The sequence below is a fragment of the Pygoscelis adeliae genome, unplaced genomic scaffold (assembly GCF_000699105.1).
Source record: "Pygoscelis adeliae isolate BGI_AS28 unplaced genomic scaffold, ASM69910v1 Scaffold45, whole genome shotgun sequence".
Lineage (NCBI taxonomy): Eukaryota > Metazoa > Chordata > Aves > Sphenisciformes > Spheniscidae > Pygoscelis > Pygoscelis adeliae.
Window position 1 is genome coordinate 5,041,918 of NW_008825114.1, and position 24,919 is coordinate 5,066,836.

The 24,919-nt window shown below is 35.6% G+C and overlaps 1 protein-coding gene across 1 annotated transcript in view; it reads left to right on the plus strand.

Moving 5' to 3' along the window:
- The window catches only part of CNTLN (centlein, centrosomal protein), a 340,217-nt gene that overhangs the window by 141,355 nt on the left and 173,943 nt on the right, over positions 1-24,919 (plus strand). The window contains exons 3-4 of the mRNA XM_009328161.1: positions 6,146-6,234; positions 17,711-17,795. Coding sequence (XP_009326436.1) covers positions 6,146-6,234; positions 17,711-17,795 — 174 coding nt within the window. The remainder of the gene's footprint in view (positions 1-6,145; positions 6,235-17,710; positions 17,796-24,919) is intronic.

The window sequence follows — 24,919 nt, forward strand, 5'->3', positions numbered from 1 at the left end:
TCCATTAGACAAATAACTGCAATACTGATACAGTTTTACATACGTCTGATATCAAATATCCAGAGCAGTATTTATGCTTGGATTTCTCTTCCAAAAGGAAAGTAAATTGTTTTAATTTAAATAAGAATATTCGTCTTTCCCTGCTTATAAGCCAGAGGGATTCTGTGTTTTGTGACTTACACTAAGGTATAATAAATTCACGACTTCACTTGCAAGCAAATACGTTTGCTGCAGCTAGTCATGCTATATAACCTTTGTCGGTGGCTCATCTTATGTTTGTCCCTGCTTCTGAGCTTGCTGCTGTTAAAAAATCAGTAAGAAAAATCCAGTTTGCTTTGCAAAAACATGTTCAAGGCCTAAGGTACTCTTCATTTCTGTATGTCTTTCAGTTTAATGATGAACTACAATTACTTTCACTGTAGGCTGGGGGAAAATCCCACCTTTCAGGGGATACGCAGTGCGCTCTTTTTTTTCCTGCATAATTCTTTAGTTCTGGAGAGCAAACTTGATCGCAGGATGAGCGTCTATCTGACATCAGATGTGTTGTGAATAATCTTCATTTTAATGAGTAACTTTCACTAACTTTCAAATGACATCTGTATGCTGCCTTGTGTATGTAAGTTCTCAGCTGTTCAAGGTACACTCTTGCTAACCTCTTGAGCTGTTAACATACACTTGAGTAGGCTGAATGTTCCTTGGGTACGCTGAAGATTGATACATCCCAGGCCTTGACAGCTGTAGTGTTTTTCTGTGCCAACTTCAGACAGTCTAAGCAGGGCTTTTTTGGAAGAAATTGTTTGGCTCCCAAGACCATTCAGGGAACAGCCTTACCAAGTCCATTAATTGTGCCAAGAGCTTAAAAAGGCTGTTTAAACTTCTTCTCATCTTAAAACTGTAATAATTTCTGGCTAATACTCATTCTGTTGTACAAAATGCTTAATTACTTATAGATTCAAATGAGACAGTTTTAGCTATTAAAATGTTTGGCATGTTAAAGAGAAGTAAGTCACATTTTATGGTAACTTACCATTCATTGACTAATGTTTTATTAATGTTTTATTGTCATAATGAGAAATTTTGTACATTTCTGTGTAAACTTTCTTTTTACGTAATAAAGTTCACAGATTTTTAACTGCAGGTGATGTTTTATTCTTTTACTGGTAACATGTATTTGAAGATGCTGTTAAATAATTTGTGTCCTTATTCTTTTGGCAGAAAGGCCACTTAGGCAGGATGCTGCTTTGTTTTGTGTGCATTTACAGGAATACAAATATGCAGTGAAAGGCATTTGTTGATTTAGAGTATGTGTTGATATAATTGCTGCATTGCTTTATAGTTCTGTGTGTGCTCATTCATAGGTTTCAGTAGTAACTTTAAATACCAGTTCCTGCCATCATAAAAAAATACACAGCATTTATTGAAATGGTGTTGTTTTGCAGTTCTGGAAGTTCCAGTGATTTTTTTTTGCCAATTTCCAGACAAGTTGGGAAGGTTTTTGGTTTTTTGTGGGGTTTTTTTTGTTCCTTTTAAAATGGACACTACTTAGCCTGTTCTGTTTAGCTGTTTCTTTGAAATTTATTTAGTGCACACTGTTCACATTCAATATTCCTTACTACAAGCTTTTTTCTTTTTAAGTTAGGATGGCTTTTTCATTCCTACTTCATCTACCATTCTTTCAGCACAGACAGAAATGTTGCAGAACTTAGTTATGCAAGGAGTGGCAATTTCACTGACATGAGTACAACTTGGAGTTGATTTTACTCTTCCTTGGACAGCTTTGAAAGTAATCTGTTTGTGAAATAGTTAGAGGTGCTTTAAGGTTAATCTGAACTGCTTTTTCAATTAAAAGAGACCATTTGTACCTGAGTACCTGTGTTCTCATTAGGAAGACAACATTCATTGAAACTTCATATTTTATATAGTACCAAAAGGTCAATTTCTGGGAGGCTTGGGAAAGTTTAGGTAGAAACTAGGTTGCCAGAGACTCAATACCTGCTGGATACTCAGCAAAAATCGAGGGAGGGATGTGAACATTTCGCTCTTGTTGCATTGTACATATGTATATCTTGTACATATTTGTTCATTAGGAACAATTCAGTATATGTTATTGTAGTTTTCCCTTTTTGTCGTTTTTTGTAATGGAGGAATACTGTGCTTAGAAGTGTGTGTCTGAAAGTTGTGCATTGTTCTGTCTTCTTGTGATGCCTTGTGCTGTTCCCCAGCTGGGACCTGGAGTGTGTAGGAACCTGCAGGGTAGGACAACAGGCAGCTGCTACTGCTTGTAGTGAGTCTCACGATATTTGATAGTGCTTCTTGGAGTCATGCAGAAGCCCAAGTGTCTCAGCTCTTCTAATAAATAAATAAATAAGCAGAAAACCCAACAGCTACTTCTATGGTTTTGTATACAGGACAGTAAAGGGAAAAAGTGAAGGGAGCCTGATGGTAAGCAAATCCAAACCTTTAAACAGGCAAACAAAACTGAACTGAAGCTCGTGAGCTCATAAATCAGCATCAGAAACTTTGATTATTTGTTTGACTCAAGATTTTTGAGCGTTTGCAGGTGGAATACTGTTGGCACTTTGTTATGTTTGGACTTTTGTGTTGTAATGACTTCATGGCCCTTAGACTAACTTGTTAGTGATTTTAAGTAGTTTCGTGTAAATATACACAGTGAATTGTGTATTAAAGATATAAAAAATATTCAAGCACTATTATCACTTCAGTTCTGCTCTCTACATTGCTGATTAACTGAGAGATTGGAATTAAAATTATTTTAAAATTAGAGTTAGACATAGTTTATTAAATATAGTGGTTTATTTCCTCCATTACGGTTCAAAGATTTCCTTATACTCAAAGTGCTGTCATTTACAGTGTAAGAACTGCTGACTTATTGTCCTTCTAAATAATTGAAAAGAAATCACATTTCCATTGCTGTTATTTAGTGAGTTTTTGTTTGGCTTTGTGTTTTTAATTTGCTGGGTTCCGAACATAAATACAAGACACTTTTAGATGTTAAAAATACTCAGAATCTATGTTCTGTGTAGATCCTAATGCTTTTTGGAAGCCTGCAGCAGTTCTTCTGAATCTGAAAAGCATTTTTATTTTTCATTCTGTTTCTGCCTGAGAAGGAGCTGTAGTTATGACTTTTCAGGTGGCATGGTAAGGCATTTTCAGGACATGGACTTTTTTGAGGACACATGAAAAAAGTGCACATTTTTATAGCCTTTCAGACTAGATACATAGAAATCCAGGATAATAAGTGGCATAAGGTGGTAGCACACAATGAGAGGTTGTACTTTTTTTTTTTTTAAAGAGGTGGATAGCCGTCTTTTTGGCCTGAACTGAGTAACCTAATTAATATGATGCTTACTGTTTGTCTTTTAACTTAATTCCTAGCTGAAAGTGAACTTATTTTTAGCACTTCTACTGAATAAAGACCAGGATACTGATGTGAAGTCTTTCGAGTTCTTATTTATATGATGTATGGCTTAGTTTTGGTGTTATCTTTCTTCAAAAAGAGAATGTGGTCACACACCATAGTGCATCATAATCCAGATAGTTACTCTGCTTGCACGCAGCAGGGTCACTTTTGGTTTTGAAAGGAGTCCTTACACTGCTAGCCCAATTCGGTCAGAGAAAGATGATGTTCCTTTCAAGGGGTTTTTAAAGAACAGTTTGTGCCCCATTTCTTTCTACACGAAGTTTTTTTGTTAATTGCTTGGTTTTGTTTGGAAATACCAGAAATGAAGTCTCCCTGTCAACACTTTTAAAAGTTGCGTACATCCTACAAAGGTCCTTAGATGAAAATTATCTGGTTTTATGAAAGACAAACTCTGCTGTAGTCCAGTTTGCGTAAGCTGCTAATAGTCTTGAATTATAAGATCTTTGTGGCCAGAGGCTTTGTTTTATTTACTTTCTAATACAATCAGAAAGCTAGTCAGATTTGTTAGTGGTGTGCATTCTTACAGTAGGCAGGTGAATTTTCTTGGGTTTACAGCAATACCTCGATAAGGCATCAAATCTCCATAAAGTTTTCTTTGTTGCTTGATTGAAGAAGTTCATGGTATTTAAAGATTTAAGTAAATGAAATAATTAGATAATAAATTAGGTAAATAGAAATGACAGTAGTTAAAAGAGGAAGATATTTTTTAAACCAGCAATCATAAACCCCCCTCACTTCTCACTTGCTCAGCATTGTTCTTATGTTTTCTCATAAATTCAGCATTGCTTCACTTCTCCATGCAATTTTAAAATTCAAAATATGTGCATTTCTAAATTTGAAGGAAAGACACATCAGAACGTTAAAAAAAAAATCTTTGAGGCTTTCTTCATAAATCATGAAGAAAATAGGTACAACCATCTCCTATTTCTTCTATTATCTAATAATTGTTAAAATTTGTTAAATACATAATTCAGTGTATTTGGCTGTTACAGTATTAATTTTGATAAAATAATTTAGACTCAGTACACCGATAAATCCTGATAAAAGTCTGCTAGCTTTAGAGAGATCTTTTGATTTCATATTGAAGATAGTTGTTGTCTTGTTCTGAAGAAAGAGAAACATTAAGGTGGAATAATTGTCATGTGCTGGAACTGATATTGCTTGTAAAGTTCAAGCCTGCTTCCTAGAAGGCAAAACTGATTGGGAGCAAATGAAAAGAAAAGATAGTAAAAATCGAAAAAGCAATTTCTGCTCCTGAGTTTTACTCTAATCATACAGTATGTGGTCTTTATTGGCTCTTGTGAGGCCTGTCAAACTTGTAGTTCTGTTGAGCTGTTTTGTGTCTTAGATGACAATCGCTTTTAGCGGTTTCAAGTCATGGGCGCACAGTATTGTGACCAAAGGTGCAATCTGTTCTTAATCATAAAAAATGAGGAATCGGGGAAAGAAGACATTAAGTGGGAAAGCTACAAAGAAACCAAACAATGGAGGTGAAGATAGGGACTCAGGTCTTCTGTTTCATTTGAAAATCAGGATTAAGATAGAGTTGTGCAGAGATGAGTATTGTTTGTTTTAGCCGATTTTAGCAAGGTTCTGATTAACTAATGATAACCTGTGATATCTTAGTAGATTGTTAGGTTCCAGAAGCTTGGGAGAAGAAGGAAGCAGGAAATGGATAGCTATAGTAGTGTTGGCTTTCCTTTTAGGTCATGTATTGTCCTCATGCAGATTCTATTTCTCTTTCACATTCAAAAACTAGTAAAAGGTAGACTAAGCTGCACACCTGTGATTTTTACCTGTTGAATAGACCTAGCTGCCAATATGATGTTTATGGCTTATTAATTTCTAATTTTATGTTAGGCTGTTTTTAGCAGATTTGGTCTTAGTCCAGTCCATGGTTTATGTACATATGCTTTCTTATTGTTCTCCTTGTTTTCATCTTCATCATTTTTTTTTTAACCCTAACATTTTTATATAATTAACACATAGTTTTAGTTTTTAACATAACTACATCAATATTGGTGCTTCCAGTAATAAAACTGTATTGGAATAAAAACACACCAGTGCAAAATAACAACTTCTGTGTAGTAGAAAATACAAATCTGAAAAAGTTTTTAGTTTAGACTAAACTAGTTTAGCTATCTAGTTTTCACAAACTTTCCTCAGTGTGTTTTTAAAGAACAGTGTTTTCTTGCTCTCACTTGAGAATTTTTTCAGAAGCTTTTGTATAATGTAGGTTAGCTAAGTGTATGTTGGAAGACTGATTTACTGTCTATGTTGAAATAAAATCTAAGAGCTGCATATGGTAAAACTTAATGTTGAAGCATGTATTCCAGGCTTAATGTTTGTTAATAGAAATTGTGTCCTGCTGGTAGAATTACCAGTAATTGATATAGCAAAAGGCAGCCTTGTTTGAATAACGTAGATTTCTGCTGCCTTATGTCACGTTGCATGCTCTTTTATTGTTGATTGTAGGTCTTTGTCTTCCTTCAAAATTCTGTATGGTTAAAACTTTGTTTATTCAAGAGAACTGTTTGCTGTGGGTTTTTTTATTCACTGGACAGTGAGTAACTTGTAGGCAATTCTCACTAAAATAGGTTTTTTTGTAATTGTCTTTTGAATATGTGCAGTATAACTTTTTCGTCTATAAAAGGCGTAGCATACATTTAATATATTTTTGTCTTTTTTTCCCCTGTTTCTAAGGCTGATAAAGAATTTGTGTGGTCTCTGTGGAAACGTCTCCAAGTGTCAAGTCCAGATCTTACTGAAGTTGTCAGCTTGGTTGTGGAAAGGTGAGTTTAAAGATTTAACATGATACTAAAAACAAAACAAAAAAACCCTGCTGATACCATATTCTTTATCTTTTTAATTGAGAACTATGTAGGATTTAAAAAATGTATTACAAATATTCCGTTGTTAAATTTTGTCAAGAGTATCTGGAATATGTTACAAGTTTCCTTTTTTGGTATAAGTTGAAGTATACCTCAAAATCTGTTTTCACTGAGGTTGCTGTGCTGCAGTTGAATTCAATTTTTAAATTATAAATGTACTGCATATTCTATTTTTCTATTGAAAGAGCAAGAGGAGGTAAATGACATTTTCTGGTGTCATAAGTGGTTGGATAACAGTTACATATGCAAATTATGTTTATCTACATTCTTAAAGAAGTGAAAGGCTAAGATATAGTAAGAGAAGCGATGACTATGCAGTTTAATTATTACTCCTCTGAGGATATGAATGATGACGATTTCCTCATCTTCATACTTACATATTATTATCTGATTGCTGTAAATGTTAGTTAATCATCACAGTATGTGATTGTTTGTTTTAGAATGCTAATGTTTACAAATTCAGAATTTTTGTAGGCCAAAGATAGGGAGAAGGTGAATGAGTTGGTAATGTGGCTGTCAGAATTGAAACACTTGATTCTCTTGTGGTCAAAAGATTTGTCTGTTCTGTCCCTCAGGGTGCCATGAGTTCCCTTTTTTAAAATGAAAAAGTGGGCTTTTTTTAAAAAGAAAAAAAATGGATTTTAACTTCTTTAAATGGCTTGCCAGCATTACTTGGGAAGCTTGTCATAGGGCCAGGAGGGGTAGCTCCTTTGGGTTCCTGTTCAGTGCTTTGATCTTGAAAGGCATGTTTTGTTTGTTCACATCTTTCCTTTCTGGACTTCATCAGTAAACGTTCTTCCACTTCTGAAAATATAACATTAAGTTCTTTAGCTGGGTGTGTATTCACTATAGTGTTGTCCCATCTTCTGCATTGCATAAAGCAATGAAAATTTTGTCCAAAAATGTGGTGTCATCATGTAACTAGAGCTAATGAACTAAAGAATTCATATCCAGGGGAAGAAATTAATGGTGTTTTTTAAACAGCCTGTTTTTTAGATAGGCTTAAACCAGCTTGTTTTGAGACAGCTGTTACCTGAGGGTTCGCGTGTGGTCACCAACGATGGTGTCAAACAACTTCTCCGTCTGTACTGCGACACTTACCTGCAGAGAGAAGTCGCTTGGCTGTTAGGACAGTGTACTGCTTTCACATTGCTTGGATGTTTTGATTTGGGAAGTAATTTTAATATATGAGGAAGACTTAGGAACAAATTTACAGCGTCCTTCATTTAGGTTGAAAAGCAGATTCTTACTGACTTATTTCATGATAAAATTTGGTCATCTTCATGAGGACGGTGGTGGTAGTATCGATCTTCCTTCTTCAAACATTAAAAAAAAATATGCAAGAACTGCTTAAAATATATAAATATAGTATTTAATGTATGTAAACATATATTACCTGTATATAAGCAGAAGTACATTGAAAACATTGAAAAATTGTTTTGCTGTAACCACATTTTATAGATAGCTGAACAATATGGAAAACTTCAGCTCATTTACATGAAGCTTAATAAGGTAGATACAGAGATATTCGGGCTTATATTAACATTTTTGATTCGTGTTGCATATGAAAAATAATCAGGATATTAGGACAAATTGAAGCATAGAGGTGTTAAAAAGCATGCATTTAAACAATGTTGAATACAGTGAATTATTTGGAGTTCTTGAATTGTATACCTGTATAGGATACAATCTGTCTTCCTTGTTTATCCTTCTTCATGTCTACGAATATTTTTATGCTTGGTAGTTATCCCTTGCTTTAAATGATTTTATACTTTATTTAGAACAGAAATTGATAATTATGTGTGCATTATCCTGACTGATATAATGAACATGGGGCTCTTAGATGCCACCTTGATGCCCACAAGCATGATAATGACCTGAATTTTTTTACAATGGTAGGAAATATTTGTGAAAATCTTTTAATGTAATGTTCAGACTATCAGAAGACTTGCTACAGAAATCTGGTGTATAATAATACTCTATTATATATGACGGTAAAGATATATGCTGTGTATGTGTTTTGTACTTTATGTAGAGGCTGGTGATTGGTACTCTTATGTGAAATTGTGACAACATACTTCTATTAAGGTGCTTGTCTAGTTTTTTTATGTCCTCTCTTCTTTCAGAATAACACTAATACTTTAGAACACCTCTCGTGAACTCGAGGCTATACATCTATATCATACCTTTCCCATGATTCTCAGAGTCATGGAATTAAGAAAGAAGAAATTGCTTCTGGAGCATCTTTTCAGGTGTTGTTATTACCCCAGAGAATCCTGGAATAGGCTTGGATAACACCCATTTAGCATATAGGAGTTTTAATCATGGCTTTGAACTTTGGGGTTGCTTTGTTTGGATAGATGGAGCAATAGTGTGTATTTTTCCTCTTTAATTGTTGTAGCTTCATCTCTTTTGCCTGAGAATGGTCTAATTGCTGTTTTGGCAATAATTTCTAGCCCAGCTTTACCTGTGAATCTTCTGCACAACCAAGTTACAGCCCCATTTATTCTTTCCTAACTTTTCCAGCTATAACTTTCCATAATCTTTTCCTAAGTAGCTTCTATTTCATGACTGTACCTCTTCACACTCTCATCCTTTCAGAAGAGATTTTGTCTTATTCCCTGCTTTATAGCAGTACTTTTTTTTTTTTTTTTTAAATATCGCTACAGTGTCAGTTTATCTCAGTTCCAATACATTGATTAGATTTCCAGGGAATCTGCTACCTAGCACTGCTGCTGTCCAGAAAACTACAGGACAAGTGATTTTCTGGCTTTGTTAATCTAGGAAAAATATGTGGATTTAAAGGGTAAAGAGATGGGATTACCAAGTAACAGTTATAAGCGAAATGATTCCTGAAGCTTGTCATTTGGCAGATCTGTGCTGCTCACAGCCTGTTTTTCTATATACCACACAGTTGTATCAAGAGCTGAAAATTGAAAACTTACACTGAAATCTGGTAGAAAACAGCTTGAGTCTTCTTACACTTTTTTCGCTTCTCATCTATATGAGGAACAAGATTGACCCAGTCCTATCCAAGTTGATAATGTTTTCCATCCTGCCTTGGCTTACTAGGAGATTTTGAGATAGATGGAAAAAGAATGAAATGGATTTAAACCATTTGTTGTTTCTGCTTGGGACTGTGTGACATGGATGCCACCAATGTTTACCTGGTTTCATTTTTTCAGTGTGTTCTTTCCACCAAAAATTCCATAACTGAGAAACTTTCAGTACCCACCAAGTCTTTGTAATAGACTACCTGAGGTCAGAAGCCCGCTACCTAATGGAAGCAGACAGAATCGAAGAAAGCATAGTTATGTGTATCCTAGATCATATACATAATGAACTAAACAATATTGTCCACTAGATTTCAGTCTTTAAATTGATGAAAGCAACAGCCAGACTTTCTCTGGGAGATTACAGTGACAGGAATAAAAACATGCAAGTGTGAAAGGACCAAATGTTCACTTACAACCTTGTACACCATGGATGTGTGGTGAAGAAAAAAGAAAAAAATATATTAGCAGAAATTAAGTGGGCAGTACTAGCCATACGGTCAGGTAATTTATATTTGTAGCATTAATTTATATTTGTAGCATTAGACATTTCCTTATAGTATCTTTTTCTCAAATAAGCCAGGAAAATGTGAAAGGCATAATTTGAGGGTCATAGGGGGAAATTAATAGTAGGTTTCCATTATTTGTCTGCTATTTTGAAGTGCTTTCATGGTCCCAAAATAGAAGTTCGCCTGCCCTAAAATTGTAAAAATGTAGCTGGTACCTTTTTATGGCTGTGCTGTTGATTCCTGTAATACACCAATGATATTTTACTTTTCAGCAGTCTTTGCAGTTCTTGCTGGATAACTGTAACTATATTCCCATTTTAATATTCAGATATAAACAAAAAATTATCTTTACTGTGCAAATGAGAAATGCCTTTGGGATATGTAAAAGCCTCCGGGTATTTTCAAACAAGCCATTGTAAAAGTACTACTCATGTTAGTGTACTTTCCAGCTACTTTAAATACTATTGATCTCAGTATTATGTAAAGAGTATGCTATTTCTAGTTCACTGCCTTTTGAAACATTCTTTTTTTTTTTTTTTTGATGATGATGAGTTGGAAAAAAAAAAGTGCTAGAAAGTACCTTTTACAGGTAAATGCATGTGTAAACTCAAATAGAGTTGCGTATCAGATGGGAGTATCAAAGGTTTGGAAATATTTTTGTAAACTTTGAGAGCTCTCCTTTAATACTTTTGTCTTATAATACATGAAATCTTGAGAGGTCAACTGACTCTAATTTTCCTCTAGGGCTTCTAGCTGACTCCTTTCTTCTGGAAGGGAGATGTAGCAGGATCCATTAATGATCAAACTGTGGCAGTGATACAAGACTTGGTAGATGCACATGGGGATTGTATTATGCTAGATGATACCCTTGCAGATAGTTACATTTGGCAAGCTTGCCTTACGTAGATGTTTTTCCACACCTAAATTCCAAGTGTGCTGTGTGTTGCAATCTTAACAAAGAGCAAGAACGGATTTATCATTTCGGGCCACTCTGAGAAACAGTGGCAACCTAAATGTTAGTGTCAGTGATTAAGAGAGAGTTTTGTTGTTGTTCTTGGGGAGTTACATCTGTCTAAAGGCGTACAAAAGGAGAACATGGCTGAAGAGCAAGCGATCAGAAATAACCAAAGAATTTTTGGAAAGGTAATCACAGGAACTTAACACTGTGGTTTGCTGTATCCTGTGAATAGCAAATTGTGGTAGATTCCTCACTGACTGATGATGTGCAGATGAACTGAAAATGACACGTACTTTTTATGTAAAAAGGTAAGTGAATGTGCTGTACGAATGAGCAATATAGATTGCTGATGTTAATTGAAAAATAATTAAAAAAACCTGTATCTTGTATCTTTGAAGGGATGATAAATAGCTTGCAGAAGTTTTCTTAAACCACTTACCGTTTTACTCTTGTGCAAATTAACAGGATACAGAATGACAGGAGAACAAGGAAGTAAACAAGATCTAACATATTTTTAAAGGCTATTACCGTTTTGTCACTCTGAGTTTAAAATAAAGTGGACTCCCTAGTTATTATCACTCAATAAAATGGACAGAATAATAGAGCATAAGAGTACAACCTTTCTATCTAAGGTCAAATAATTGTGATTTTTTATAGTTGATGAAAGTTTAATATCCTGTTTCATTAAAAATTCTCAGAACATTGAACATAAGTCAACATTCCATGGAGAAGAAGGTATTATGCAGTTTGCATGTGTGCATATCTGCATATCGGAGCACAAAATATTGACATGATAATTGCAGTCAAGCCTGATTGAACAGTGGCCTCTGGGAATTCAGCTGGTGTTGTACCAACTGGATGGCTGCTCAGGACACAGTTTGAAATGCAAGGTGCAAGTTAGCACTTTATTCAGCACAGGCAGGCATCATTTAAAAATCCTTGGGGGAAACCCTGGTGATGTGCAGATGTTAAAGCAGTCTGTTCTGAAGTGCTGATATTTCGGACACTGTAAGAGGCTTGTGTATTTTAGATGAAAAATGTTTGCAAAATTATTAGGGAAAAATGTCACTATTTTCTTTACTACTCTAGTGTAAAAATATATTTAGTATTTTATGTACTTTGCTTAAAATAAGAGTCCTTAATAAATTCATCTAATGAATTAAATCAATCAAGTTAGAGATGCAAGAAAAATTCCATTTCTGTAATGATGCTTTTCCATTTTGATACTCATCATGGAACACAGAACTGGCTCTATAAATAATTTACTAAGGAAATAATTTCATTTTACAATTTTTCTTTAATTAGGTCTTAAATTATTTTTGTAAAGAAACAAAAATAGGTGTACGCAATTTTGCTATAGAAAATAACTGCTGTCTTAGAAAAGTGCAAAATGTGTGGTATCAATTTAAATTCTTTTTTGCTCCATGCTATCTAAATCTTTTAAAAGTACTATTTTTAAGTATTAAAAGAAAAAAAATTATGTGCATCAATTATAATTCATTGTGAAGTATAAGGATATTCTAGAATCTGAGGTGAAAATAAACTATTAAATGAAAACTATTTAGCTCCATTTTTTTATCTTAATAGGTACACGGAAACACAGTGAGGTTTCTAGTTGGAAGATTAAGGCATAGGCTGTTTCTGCTAACCACTGACTGTGCAACTGCAGGGATGTGTCTGTACACAGTAAATTACAATATTGGTGCCGTATTTACAAAAACATTGACAGTGCGTGCTCTAAAACTTCACTTTGCACATGGGCGATTCATTATCTATTTAATACCAACATTGAGTGTATGCATGTGTGTAAGTCTGTCTGTAAAATAGCTGGAAGTTGGAAGACCAGGAGAGATGATAATCAAATTAAATGCTGCATCACACAAGCTGATATTTTGTAGCCTTTCTAGTTCTGCAGCCCTTTAGATTCAAAGAGGTATCTTTCAAAGGTAACATGTCTAGAAGCAGTTTATTTTTAGTTATATAGGTATACTGTTAAAATATACCCTTTGTTCTTTTACCACACAGCCCAAAGTTTGCAGTGTAACCCTAACTTTCTTAGCTATTTAAGGGCAAATTTGTAGATGCTGTTTTTTTTTTTTTTAATCCTGTTGTTTTGTAAAACTGAAAGAACATATTCCATGAAACCTTGTAAACAGCAAGTTCAATTTACTAGTTAAAATTATTTTCATTTGTTTGATATAAAAATGACATAATTATATACAACTCTGAATTACTTTTTCTTGACAAATGGTTAATTGCTTGACTGATTAAGACCTGTGGCAGGATACAAGATGCTTCTTTTCCCAGACTGCTTTTGCTGAAGATTTTAGGAAGCATGGTGTTTTATAAACTTCAACAAACTTCTGTTTTTTTAAAATCTTAAGGTTTTTGTAGTGCATTTTCTGTTTTTTGTACCTCATTCATAGTTAAATGTTTCCTCATAGTCTAATGTTTCATTTTTGACAAGCCATTAAAAATGTGCCAAACCTCAAAAATATTATCCTGTCCTGTTTTGTAAGGTCTAGCATAACACAGGAAAAAAAAATCATAACACAGGAAAAATGTTAAGCTTAAGAGTATTTTCTCAGTTTCTTCATTTTTGTGGGAAGCTGAATGTAGATAATCTTTGTAGCTAAATACATCTGTGTTAAACATTTAAAATAGGTAGTACTCGTGGGAAAACTGATTGGAGCTTAAAACTTGTACAAATTGACAGCCTCTCTTCACTCCATTTTTCATCCTAAAGAAGTCTGCAAATATTCTTAGCTCACATCATTATTGCTCATCAGCGGTTCTAATTAGCTAAACAGGAGTTTGTCTCAGTCATTGATCATCATCAGCTTCTTGACAGTGCCTGAATTTTTTTTTCCCCCCATATTCCAGTGGACTTTTTTTAATAGATTGTAAATACATAATGGCTCAATTAATAAAGTTGGTCAAAGATTTTTCTTCATATTTGCTACCCTTCTAAAAAAGAGGAGGGGATTGCTGCAAGACTTAACAAGTCTCATTTCAAGGCGCAACAGCAGATCCAAATATGATGTGTAAGTTCAAGTCAGTCATACTACCTTGAGTGTCTGTGGGGAACTGTCCTGTGACGAGCATTGGAAGTTGTCCTATGCCACCAGGAGAAGCTGCTGATAAAGTTCCGTATGAGGTTTCAATATATGCTTTAGGCTTCTGACAACATCCATTGTGTGCTTAAATTATGATAATTAGGGTTTTTTCTTTAGCTATGGGTGGTCACTGGTGAAACTATTTTTGGGGGCATTACTACAGCCTGTGCTATCTTGAGAGTCTGTAAGAAAACCTCAGAAAGCCAAAAGACCCTGGAATTTACTTTAGACTTTCCCACTCATTATGATGACGATAGATCTGTATTTATGAACTCTGTTTCTTGGCAGCTTTGTTTGAAGGACTCTTTGACCGAGCATTGGATAAACAGGGAAAATACTACATTTAACTAGAAATGCACTTTGAACCATTGGCTAGTGTGTGCCTGTGTTACAGGCACATTTTTTGCTTTAACAAAGGTCTGTTTTTACTCTCCAATCCCAGACTTTATTCTTCAGACCTCTTTCGTGCAGCCTTCTCCTAAAGTCACAGGGCTCCATAAATTCTTGACTACCAATAATACACCAGAATTAGCTGTGCATGCTATTTTTCAGTTCTCCAGAGCAGTTTGTTCTTTTGCTTGGTTCTTGGCTGGTTTATTCACTTTCTTCCTGTTCTCTCTTTAAAATAAAAAAACCCCAAAACCCTACAACTGTAGAGTTCTTTTGAGCCTTGCTTTGGGAAATCTACCTGACCCATCAGGTTTTCAGATCAATTAATCCATTAGAAAACAAGTTTAATAAATCTTCAAGTGATGATTGCATAGCTGAGTTAAGAGGCTAATTATCCAGTATTTGTATTTAATTGGGCCTCGTTTTAAAAAAGGCTGACTTTGTGCGAGTAGATAGCGGTTAGAGGAGTTGGAAAGACAATGGCATGTTGTGGATGGTAGATATAGAATGAGTGGTTAGAGCAATGGTTTAATTTAAGTAGAAATGTAAAATAAAAACAGCTGAGTTAAAATAGAAAGGGAAATATATCACTGTGGGAACAAAGAATGGATAGGATGTGTCAGCCAGTGGTTTAGGTCAGGATACTTTTGAGGGCTGGAGGCAATGCTGTTCAGCGGTTCATGGGGTTTGTGTGTGAGCGTAGTGCATTGTATGATTCTTTCTGTGTCTACGCATTACTATTCTAAATACTCTGTAGTAAAGACCTGCTTTGCTTTTTGAATTCTGAGGCTCTTAAAATTTTGGATCAAGCAGTTATGCATGTGTCTAATCTTAAATTCTTAAGTTGTCTGGCTGTAATTAAGACCTGAGGAAATTTGGAATGCTATAATGCTTACAGTTTAGACATAGATTAATGTAGGTCCATCAGCTCCTCAGATAGATTATGGTGTAACGTGCTTATGGGAGAGAGATACCTTCTTCACAAAATATTTGCGTTTTATGTACTGCAACTATTATCTTTGAAAAAGGATAATTGTTGATAGCCATTAAGGACCCCACAACAAAGTAATTAAGTATGAAGAAGCATTGGTATTTTTATACTGGAGCAGTTTTTGGTTCATTTAAGTTGTGGAATAATGTACAGTACCTGTCATGAACAGTACACATGTTTCATGAACATGCACAAACTTCTCTGGTGAGTATTATACAAATAATCTATTCACAGACATTTTTCCTTATTAACTCCTAATTTTTGAAGTTGTCCAGTATCTTTTAGTACAAAGTTTTATAAGCTTATCAGAAAGTCTTTTACCATTTTTTTTAAAACCTGACTGAGAATATGATTTCTGTAAACTAGTTATGCATTATAAGCAGGGTGGGTGAGTTTCATTAACTGTCATGTGTTATCGAACCTGTTTGTTGTTTTCTCTCTTGTGCTCCCTTTTTTGACCTTAGGTTTTTTTTTCAAAGGATGTCACAGTATAACCTTTGGAATACACCAGATAACTTCATATTTGCATGGATCTCTGTAATTGCAGTCTACTTAGTTCAGTTTCAGTAGATGTTCAAAGAGAAACTATGAAAAACTGGCTGTACTATATACTTTACTGCTCATGTCTTCCTAGCAACCTATCACGACAATTCCTTGACGCTTCTGATTGCCGGTGATCAGATGCTTTGAGGTCAGCATCTGATGTGCATTTTTCTGTTAAGTTTCTGTCTCAGTTAAAATGTTAAATACCCCTTTCAGACATGAAATGTCTTTTGCAATACTTGATGAATATTCATGGTTTCACTTTTCTCTGCTCATTACAGCTCCTGAATTATTTTCTTTATGGAAGTAGACTTTTTTTAATGGCATACAACTGCTTAAGATCCCGTATATTTTTTTCTCCTAGATAAATGTAATTTAAATACATATCTTTTTAGCTAGGTTTTTCTTAGTTTTCTTCCAGTGCTACAACACATCAGTGCTGCTGTATTTGCAGTAGGAGAGCGCTACTTACAGTTATGATGCCTTGAGACCTCGGTTTCCAAAAACCTTGCTTTAAATTCCATACCATTTTTATTTAATTCTCTATTTACTTAAGATCAGACTAGCTATTTTAGCAGTTATAGAACTTTATTTAAAAAACCATGGTATTGGATGACCTGTGGGGACAGTCTAGTTTAGCCTTTAAAATCACTGAAAACAGTAGAATTACACAGTAATCCATAATAGTGGAGAAAAATAATTGCCCATATATCCACTATCCTTATTGGTCTCTGTTACAAAATGCTTCAGTAGATGAAGCCTTTTGTGCCCAGCTGGATATTGTCATCTGCTTTTGATCAGATTTACAGACTCATGGGTACCACTCTTCCATTCCCTTCCACCTCTGAAACATTCCTATTTTGGTAGAGCAGAAGTTGTGCAAGTAGGATTCTCTGGCTTCTAGGGGTGTCTTATATCCAGCCATAATGGAAGTTTAACTGTATTCTGAGAGCAGGGGTAATCTGAATGAGTTTCTGCTTCTCTGTCACCTGTGGTGCTGGGGATGTCTGAAGTATTTGGCCATTTTTAGGGAATATATGTTTCTCAGACCTTTTGTCACATATATATGCTGGAACTGTCTTGTGCTAAGGAATCTCTGTGTATCCCTACTATTGCAACATTTATTTTCTTTCTGCCTAAAACAGAAGCCAGTAAGGGCATCAACATTTAAAACTCAGTCAAGAAATAGGATAGCAATGAGATGAGGTGGTTTGTTAAACAAAGCATCAGGTGGTTTTCTACGAAATGTTGCAGAGATGATTATAGCCCTGCACTTACTAACCACATAGAGAGGCTCTGCTTGTCCCCATTATCCAAGCTTCTGAGCTGTCTTTTTTTTCCCTGATAAAAGTTATAGGTTCTATCCAGGCGAAAAATAGTAAAATAGCTATCGATGATGTTTGAAAGTGTTGTTTCAGACATAGAAATGCCATGTAGTTGAGAGAAGGACTTCAGAAACCCAAGCAGCTTAGTGGCTTTACATTGCCAAGAAGGGAAAAAGCATTTTGCTCGGTCTGTGGACAAATACACTTTCTGTATTTGGGAAAGAATGAGAAAGATAATTTCAGCTGCTTAAAAATGTATTTTAAGACCTCTTGCTTCTGTTTCTTTTTGAACAAAGTTGTGTTAGCTGTTTACATATGTAATTTGCTGTCATTTGCCATATGCTCCCTGATTAATTCTGCAAGGCCTGTCAGCTTCAGATAATTTAATTTTCTGTGCTTTAAAATGACATTCATTATCAGGACATGAAAAATTCAAATGATTAACTACAAATTATGACTAATAAAGTGTCTGGTTTTTTTGTTTGTTTCCAGAGAAAAGCAGAAAGCTGAAGTCAAGGACAGAAGGGTTTTAGAGATTTTGCAAGCCAAAGACAGCAAAATAGAAACCCTAGAACAGGTTCGTATTATGTTTAAAAACAGCAGTTAAGAAAACTCCTATCATTGACATCAAATTTATATTTCCTAAGATGTGAAAATAGTTTGCTGTTGTGTCTTAAGGTGAAAGTTGCAGGGGATTCAGAGACGATAACCTTCTGATAAAGTATTAATTAAAGTCTTCTGAGCTGTTCAAAAGTTGACCTTTCATCTAAAAAGTTCCTATGATTTTAGATGAAACTTTTTCTGAAAAAATTTATCAACTCGTTGCCTTATTTTGCCTAATGGACTGACCTAAACTTGGATTTTAATCTAGAAGAGTTCTGACTATGTTTAGGTTTGTAATGTGTCCGTGGTTTGGAAAGATTTGCCATCCTGACAAACAAAAATAAAACATTTCTAGAGTAATGAGGACTAAACATGTAGTATCCTAAAAGCAATACAGGCTATATATTTTAGTGTTACTAACCTATAACAATATTTATTAAGTTATCTGTTAGCATAAACTATAAAACAATACTGACAAATCCAGAATGTCATACCTAAGTCTTATGTCGTGTATTCTCTATTGAACTGTTCACTCAAAACTGAGTGCTGTATATTAGTAAAAAAAAATTAAATGAAAACCATGTATTGAGCCAAGCCACTGGTGAAATTGAGGAAATATGAGCTCATTTTCTAAAAATCAAAATAATTCTTTGAAAAGTAATCAAAGCTTATGAACCCTTCGTAGTATTTGAAATAAGATACTTATGAAATCCAACACTAACAAATACTAAATAAACACAAGAGAACAATAAACATAGCACCTTCCTTTTCTCCATAAATCTCAAATGAGTACCTTCTCAAGACTGAGGAGAACGGAATGTGCTTTTCCATATTACGAGGAATGTTAATAAGAAAAAAGTCATAAACAGACCAAGTGTGATATGGAGGGAGAGAAAAAGAATTGGAATTACTTCACAGATAATAAAGCTGATAGCAAAAACACAGACAAAGGTCGAGGGTGTGCTTTCAGGTGTCTAAGTCCTGCAGTTCTTGCGGATAAAAGGCTGACTGATACATGGTTTTTCATAGAATCACAGAATAGTTGAGGTTGGAGGTCATCTGGTCCACCACCCCTGCTCAAGCAGGGTCACCTAGAGCCAGTTGCCCAGGACCATGTCCAGACGGCTTCTGAATATCTCCAAGGATGGAGACTCCACAACCTCCCTGGGTAACCTGTGCCAGTGCTCGGTCACCTCACAGTGAAAAAGTGTATTCTGATGTTCAGAGGGAACCTCCTGTGTTTGAGTTTGTGCCCATTGCCTCTGGTCTTGTCTCTGGGCACCACTGAAGAGAGCCTGGCTCTGTCTTCTTTGCATGCTCCCTTCAGGTATCTATATTCGTTAATGAGATTCCCCCTGAGCCTTTTCTTCTCCTGGCTGAAGAGTCCCAGCTCTCTCAGCCTTTCCTTGTAGGAGAGATGCTCAAGCATCGAAATCATCTACATGGCCCTTCACTGAACTCATTCCAGTAGCTCCATATCTCTCTTGTACTATGGAGCCCAGAACTGAACACAGTACTCCAGCTGTGGTCTCACTAGTGCTGAGTAGAGAGGAAGGATCACCTCCCTTGACCTGCTGGCAATACTTTGCCTAATGCAGCCCAGGATACAATTTGCTGTCTTTGTCACAATGGTACTTTGCTGGCTCATGGTCAAGCTGTTGTCTACCAGGACCCCCATGTTCTTTTCTGCAAAGCTGCTTTCCAGCTGGGCAGCCCCCAGCATGTATTGGTGCACGGACCCCAGCATACAAGCTTGTATGGGGCTGTTCCTCCTCAGGTGCAGGACTTTTCGTTTCCCATTGTTGAATTTCATGAGGTTCTTTTTAGCCCATTTCTCCGGCCTGTCCAGCTGCTGAATGGCAGCACAATCCTCTGGAGTATTAGCCACTCCTCCCAGTTTTGTGTCATCAGCAAACTTGCTGAGTGCACTCTGCCCCACTGTGCAGATCATTAGTGAATTTCCTCACATTTCTGATGGCCTTTATTAGGGTCTTGCTTGAATTGAGATAAGTTGTGTAGCCAGTGATGTAAACTGGGGTTTCCAGAGCTTACCTACTTCTGGTTTGTTCAAAATAAACTTGACACACCTGCTGCCTGATAAGAAACACCACTGAAATGAGGTTATTCATCCTTTTATTTTGTGTTACAGCACTGGCTGGAGTTTCAGTGTGTTGTCATGTCCTCGTGGCTGTAGGTGTGATTTGTAATGTGGCGGGTGCATGCATGTACATCATTTTTATAAACCAGCAATGCATGTTTATTCCTGCATTTCTACCCTATCCTTAGCTGAAAGAGAAAATACTTGTGTAAGAAGTTTATAAGAATTTGTGTGCAGTAACATGGTTTTACGAAGGGCTGCCTGCTGTGGCAACTTCTGAACCTGTAGTGTGCGTCTCCATGAGATTGCTGTCTGTGGATTCAGATCAATTTCAGAAGCTGAAATTGAAATTGATCAGGAATCTGAAATTGATAGTGTGATACAGTTACCATCTGGAAGTGGGGAGAGGCTGAAAATGTAGCTAGAACAAAGGAAAAGTGGCAGCTGGGAAAGGAGGACTTGGCAACAGGATGGGAGGAATTAACAGATGAGGAGTACAGAAGCGGCTTTTTTGATGATCGTCACAACTTTAATGCATGTTGTAATACAGCCATTTCAAATAGGTTCTCTTAGAGTATCATTGCCTTGGGGGGGCGCTTGTGAAGGGCACTGGATGGTGCCAACGGCTAGTGCTGTATATAAAAGCTGTATACAAAGGTGGTGTCATTCTGACCTTGCCTCATCCGTTGGCTGGGATGCCACAAGGATTGAAACAAGAGGGGGATCATTTTCTGAGTTTTTGGAGTGGTTTCTGTGGTTTGGTAATCAAAGACGGGAGCTGGCATAGAGAACAATGTTCTCATTTATTTTGTTTTTCTGAATTTGTTCTTTCTTTGTTCATCTAAGGAGAAAAAGATATTAGTTGTGTACTTAACATGCAAATAGGTTGCTTGTAAAACTGAGTTTTGACAGTAATGACAATGAATGTTCTTTTCTGTAAAGTGTAGACAGCAAGACTTCAAGGCGCATTGCAGTCTACCACTCTGTTATGTCTAGGAAGGTGAGATTATCCAGTCATCTCTTCTGTTGTTTTTCCCTCCCCTTCATCCATTATACAGAGATCAGTTGCAACAATATCATTTGTCATAGGGTATTTATTTACTAGGAATTTCTGAGTGGCCACCAAACAGCTGATTGTATGAGTCCATGCTGACTAAGGAAAAAAAAGGCAAATCAATGATGTATCTCATAATTTGACATTTATGTAAGCTGATATTGCTGCCAGAAACAACAAAACAACCCTAGAAGGAGAACATGAGATAGTCTTTCTTCTCTTGTATTCTGCTTAGACTTTGTCCTGACATGCTTAAGAGCCCTTTTAAAATTACTGTAAATAAGCATATTCTCCACACCCTAGGTGAGATGCGTGTAGTTATTTAATACTGAGAGCTAAATTAGCTTTATTTTTAATGAGATATTTCAACTGTTTGAAGGGTTTCCATTTTAATGGATATTACTGAAAATCAACTAAAATAATTAATTTAGAAACTTATGACTGAGGAGTAATATGGTCTTTAATCACTTTTGTATAACCTAAATGGGGAAAAGAAGTGCTCAAATATTCATGAGAATGGAACTTGTGGCTTTAAGGGTAAAAATCAGTGTTAATCACAGTTTTGCAAAACTTCTGTTGTCTAATATCTTTGGAACAGAGTACATGCATTGAACTTTTACGTACTTTAGTATGACTTCAGTCTGTTGTGCACCTTTCCTAAATTACAATGGTGTGATCTTCAGTTTTAGACGAATGTATAAGACTCTTCTTCTTGCCATGAGTTTATTGTATAACTGCATATTGTGTTAAACATTTTAAATATGAAATAATGTGGAGCATTTCAAAATGTACCATTCCAAGATTCAAATAAATATAGTATTTATTAAAGCACTTAAGGTTTTTTGATCTATTATTGCACATAAATTTAGTACTAAATATGTTGTATTGCAGTTTTTAATTGTATTTTTCTTTGTTCCTTTTTTTAAATTCTTGTCTTTGTAATTGGTTGATTGGTAACTTTTGGTCTTGATAGTCACAGCTGTGCCTCATCTGGCATATACATATTTATTCTAAATGCTGTGTGGTAAAAATCTTATTCCTTTGAGGTTGGTGGCTAGATTGCTATACTGATCTTATTACTGTCATTTTTGTTTTACACAGTGATTCAAAACACTTTTCTCAGTAGTGATGTATCCTTGCCATATATACATAATTTCTTGTGTGTTTCAAGGAAAAGAATTTCTAACTTCTGCCTTTAAGTGGATAACTCACTATCCTAGAATTTTAATTATTATTCTTCAGAAGGCTGACTGCTGCAGATATCTTTTTTTCATTCTCCCTTTTCTTTGGAAACATTTCCTACCTGTGTATTTGATTTATAATATTTGTGTATGTCTCAAATAGATCACTGGTCCTTTTTTTGTCTTTTAAAATAAGGCGAGGTTTTTGGAAGAATGCATTAAATTTTGTGAATTTAAACAATTAGTTTAGGGGATAATGTGGTAACAGGAAACTCAGTCATCTGCTGTTCATGCAATAGATAAATTAAAATATCTTCACCTGTTTTCCTTAGGAGATGAAATTAAAGACGTGTAAAAGTAGCAATAAACCTTTTCTGTCTTCCATAACATTGTTAATTAATTAGGTATCAATTTTGATCTGGAGGAACTAAAGCTAATCTTTTTGTCCTAGACCTTGTAACATTTCAAAACCTTATCAACTGATAATACTCCAGAGGGGTTAAAATAGTACTAGCTTGCCTCATTATCTGCACTTGAAAACCTTCAGCTTGCTGTGCAAATCTATATTAAAGCCCCTTTAATGGGTCCAATTGAAAGAAGCATAATTCTACCTTCAAGCATTAATTAACACTAATAAATTTTTCTTAACTTTTGTACCTTCACCTGATTGTATTTTTCTTTGTAATAAAATGCTGTTATTAAACTAAGTCAAATGTATACATACATTATTGCCAACTAAACACTTTATTTCCGGTAGCATATAACCTTGATTATTCTTGTGTAATGAGGGACATGAGGATAATTTCAGTAATAGGGAGTTTGGATGAATGTGTCAGTAGTGATAAGATTATGTGAAGTTTATAAACTCTTTGCAAAAAAAGTTTGTCCAGTGAATGAGACTAATACATATTGCAAGCGAAGAATATCTGAGGACACTGACAGGTTTTTTTTCTTTAAAAACATCATTTTACTCAAGTTGTACCTTGGAAAAGGGATCAGCCTTAAGTGCTGAAACCTGTCTGTTTTATGTAGCCCCTTTGAACTGCATCAGTGAATTATCATATGTCTTTGTGCCTTCCTGCTTGCCATCTTCTAGTTAGTTTTCTCATAAAATTAAGGGAAATAAATCTTGTTAAGGAGCTGACCTGAGTGAGAAAGATGGGGAGGAAAATGTATTTATTATTCAAATAGTTGAAAGTTGCTGATTCTGGTTTACTGATAGAAGGCTACCTGAGGTAGGTGGTATTATGACTATGGCTAATACCTGTGGGCTTTTTTGTCTGAAGAAATTAATAAGCTGTAAATTACAGTGTACCTTTACAGCTCATTAGTACTTTTGTGTGAATTCCCAGTGGGAATGCTTTCTCTGCAAGTTGAAAATGTGTTTCTGTAAGGTAGCTTACTCCATTTGGAGGAAGGAGTTTTCCTAATTAATCTGCAAAAAAGCAGCTATATGGGGTGTTCATACAGGTGTGCTCTAAATCCATGCTTCATCTTTGCATTAATTTGCCTGTGTAGCCAAGCCTGAAGTTGGCTAAAGCTTCTGGGTCTTTATTACTCAGCCTTCATGTTCTCAGTGATGTTTCTACAAAGATAGCCTGAAATGATAGGTACACTTGGATTAGACAGGAAAAAGTACACTAAGTAAAGAAGTGTGATGTTTCTTGTCGTCTGTCCATTCCACTGGTTTGAAATGCTTGATTCTCATTTTAGCAGAGCTCAATATTCAAGCTTGGAAAGAAGGGGGAGGTCATCTTTATGATCTGATTCATCTCTGGGGAGCTGGGGTCTAGTTTGGGAAATTTCTTGTTCAATCCAGGTAAGAATAGTTATTATGTAGCCAATTATGGTTACAATAGGATAGCCTTTTTTTCTTGAGACAAAGATGGTTTCTAAAGCCATTGGAAACTGTTTACACTGTAGAAAAGATAAACTTCTTAACTGTGTTCTGTACATTATCTGATTGCTGTAGTGACACAATTTTTATTTTAATTGTAAAGTCAGTATAGTTTTAAGAGGGTGAAGCTGGATTTTATTCCCCCTTTAAGGACGTTGTTCATGAGGAAACTTTTCTTATATCATGGATTCTTACTTGAATACAGGCAGATTTCCTCAAGTTCAAGAAAATCGTTGTTCCTTAAGGACCAGGTAGCAGAAAGAAGCATGCAGTGCCCTTTGAGATACGAATCTGCTGACCACACTGAGGAAGGAGCTTGTCAGGAAAGTTGAACATAGCAACAGCTGTTCTTTATTTACTATACCTGATCTGGCAGCATTGATGTATGTGAGTGTAATGAAATACTGCTGTGTCAGGAGTAGATGCTAGTAGGTATCGTTTTCTGCAGATCTCACATAGTCATGCACACTTCCAGAACAGAGGCTAACTCACTCTGAGGAACTTGTACAGGTCTTGCTGAGGAGGAAAATAACAAACCACCCAGTTCCATCAAGATGATGCTCTTCAGTGAAGAGAAGAGAAAAGCTCATTTTAGCAGATTGTTTGTTTTGATTTGGAATTAGTAGAGAGAATAGTGGGTAAGAAGACAATTTGGATTTTCTGCTACCTCACCTAGAGGGCTGAGCTGCTGCTTTCCATAGTTTCAAAATACAGAATCATAGAATCATTAAGGTTGGAAAAGACCTCTAAGATCATCGAATCCAGCCGTCAACCCAACATCACCACGCCCACTAAACCATGTCCTTAAGTGCCTCATCTACACATCTTTTAAATACTTCCAGGGATGGTGACTCAACCACTTCCCTGG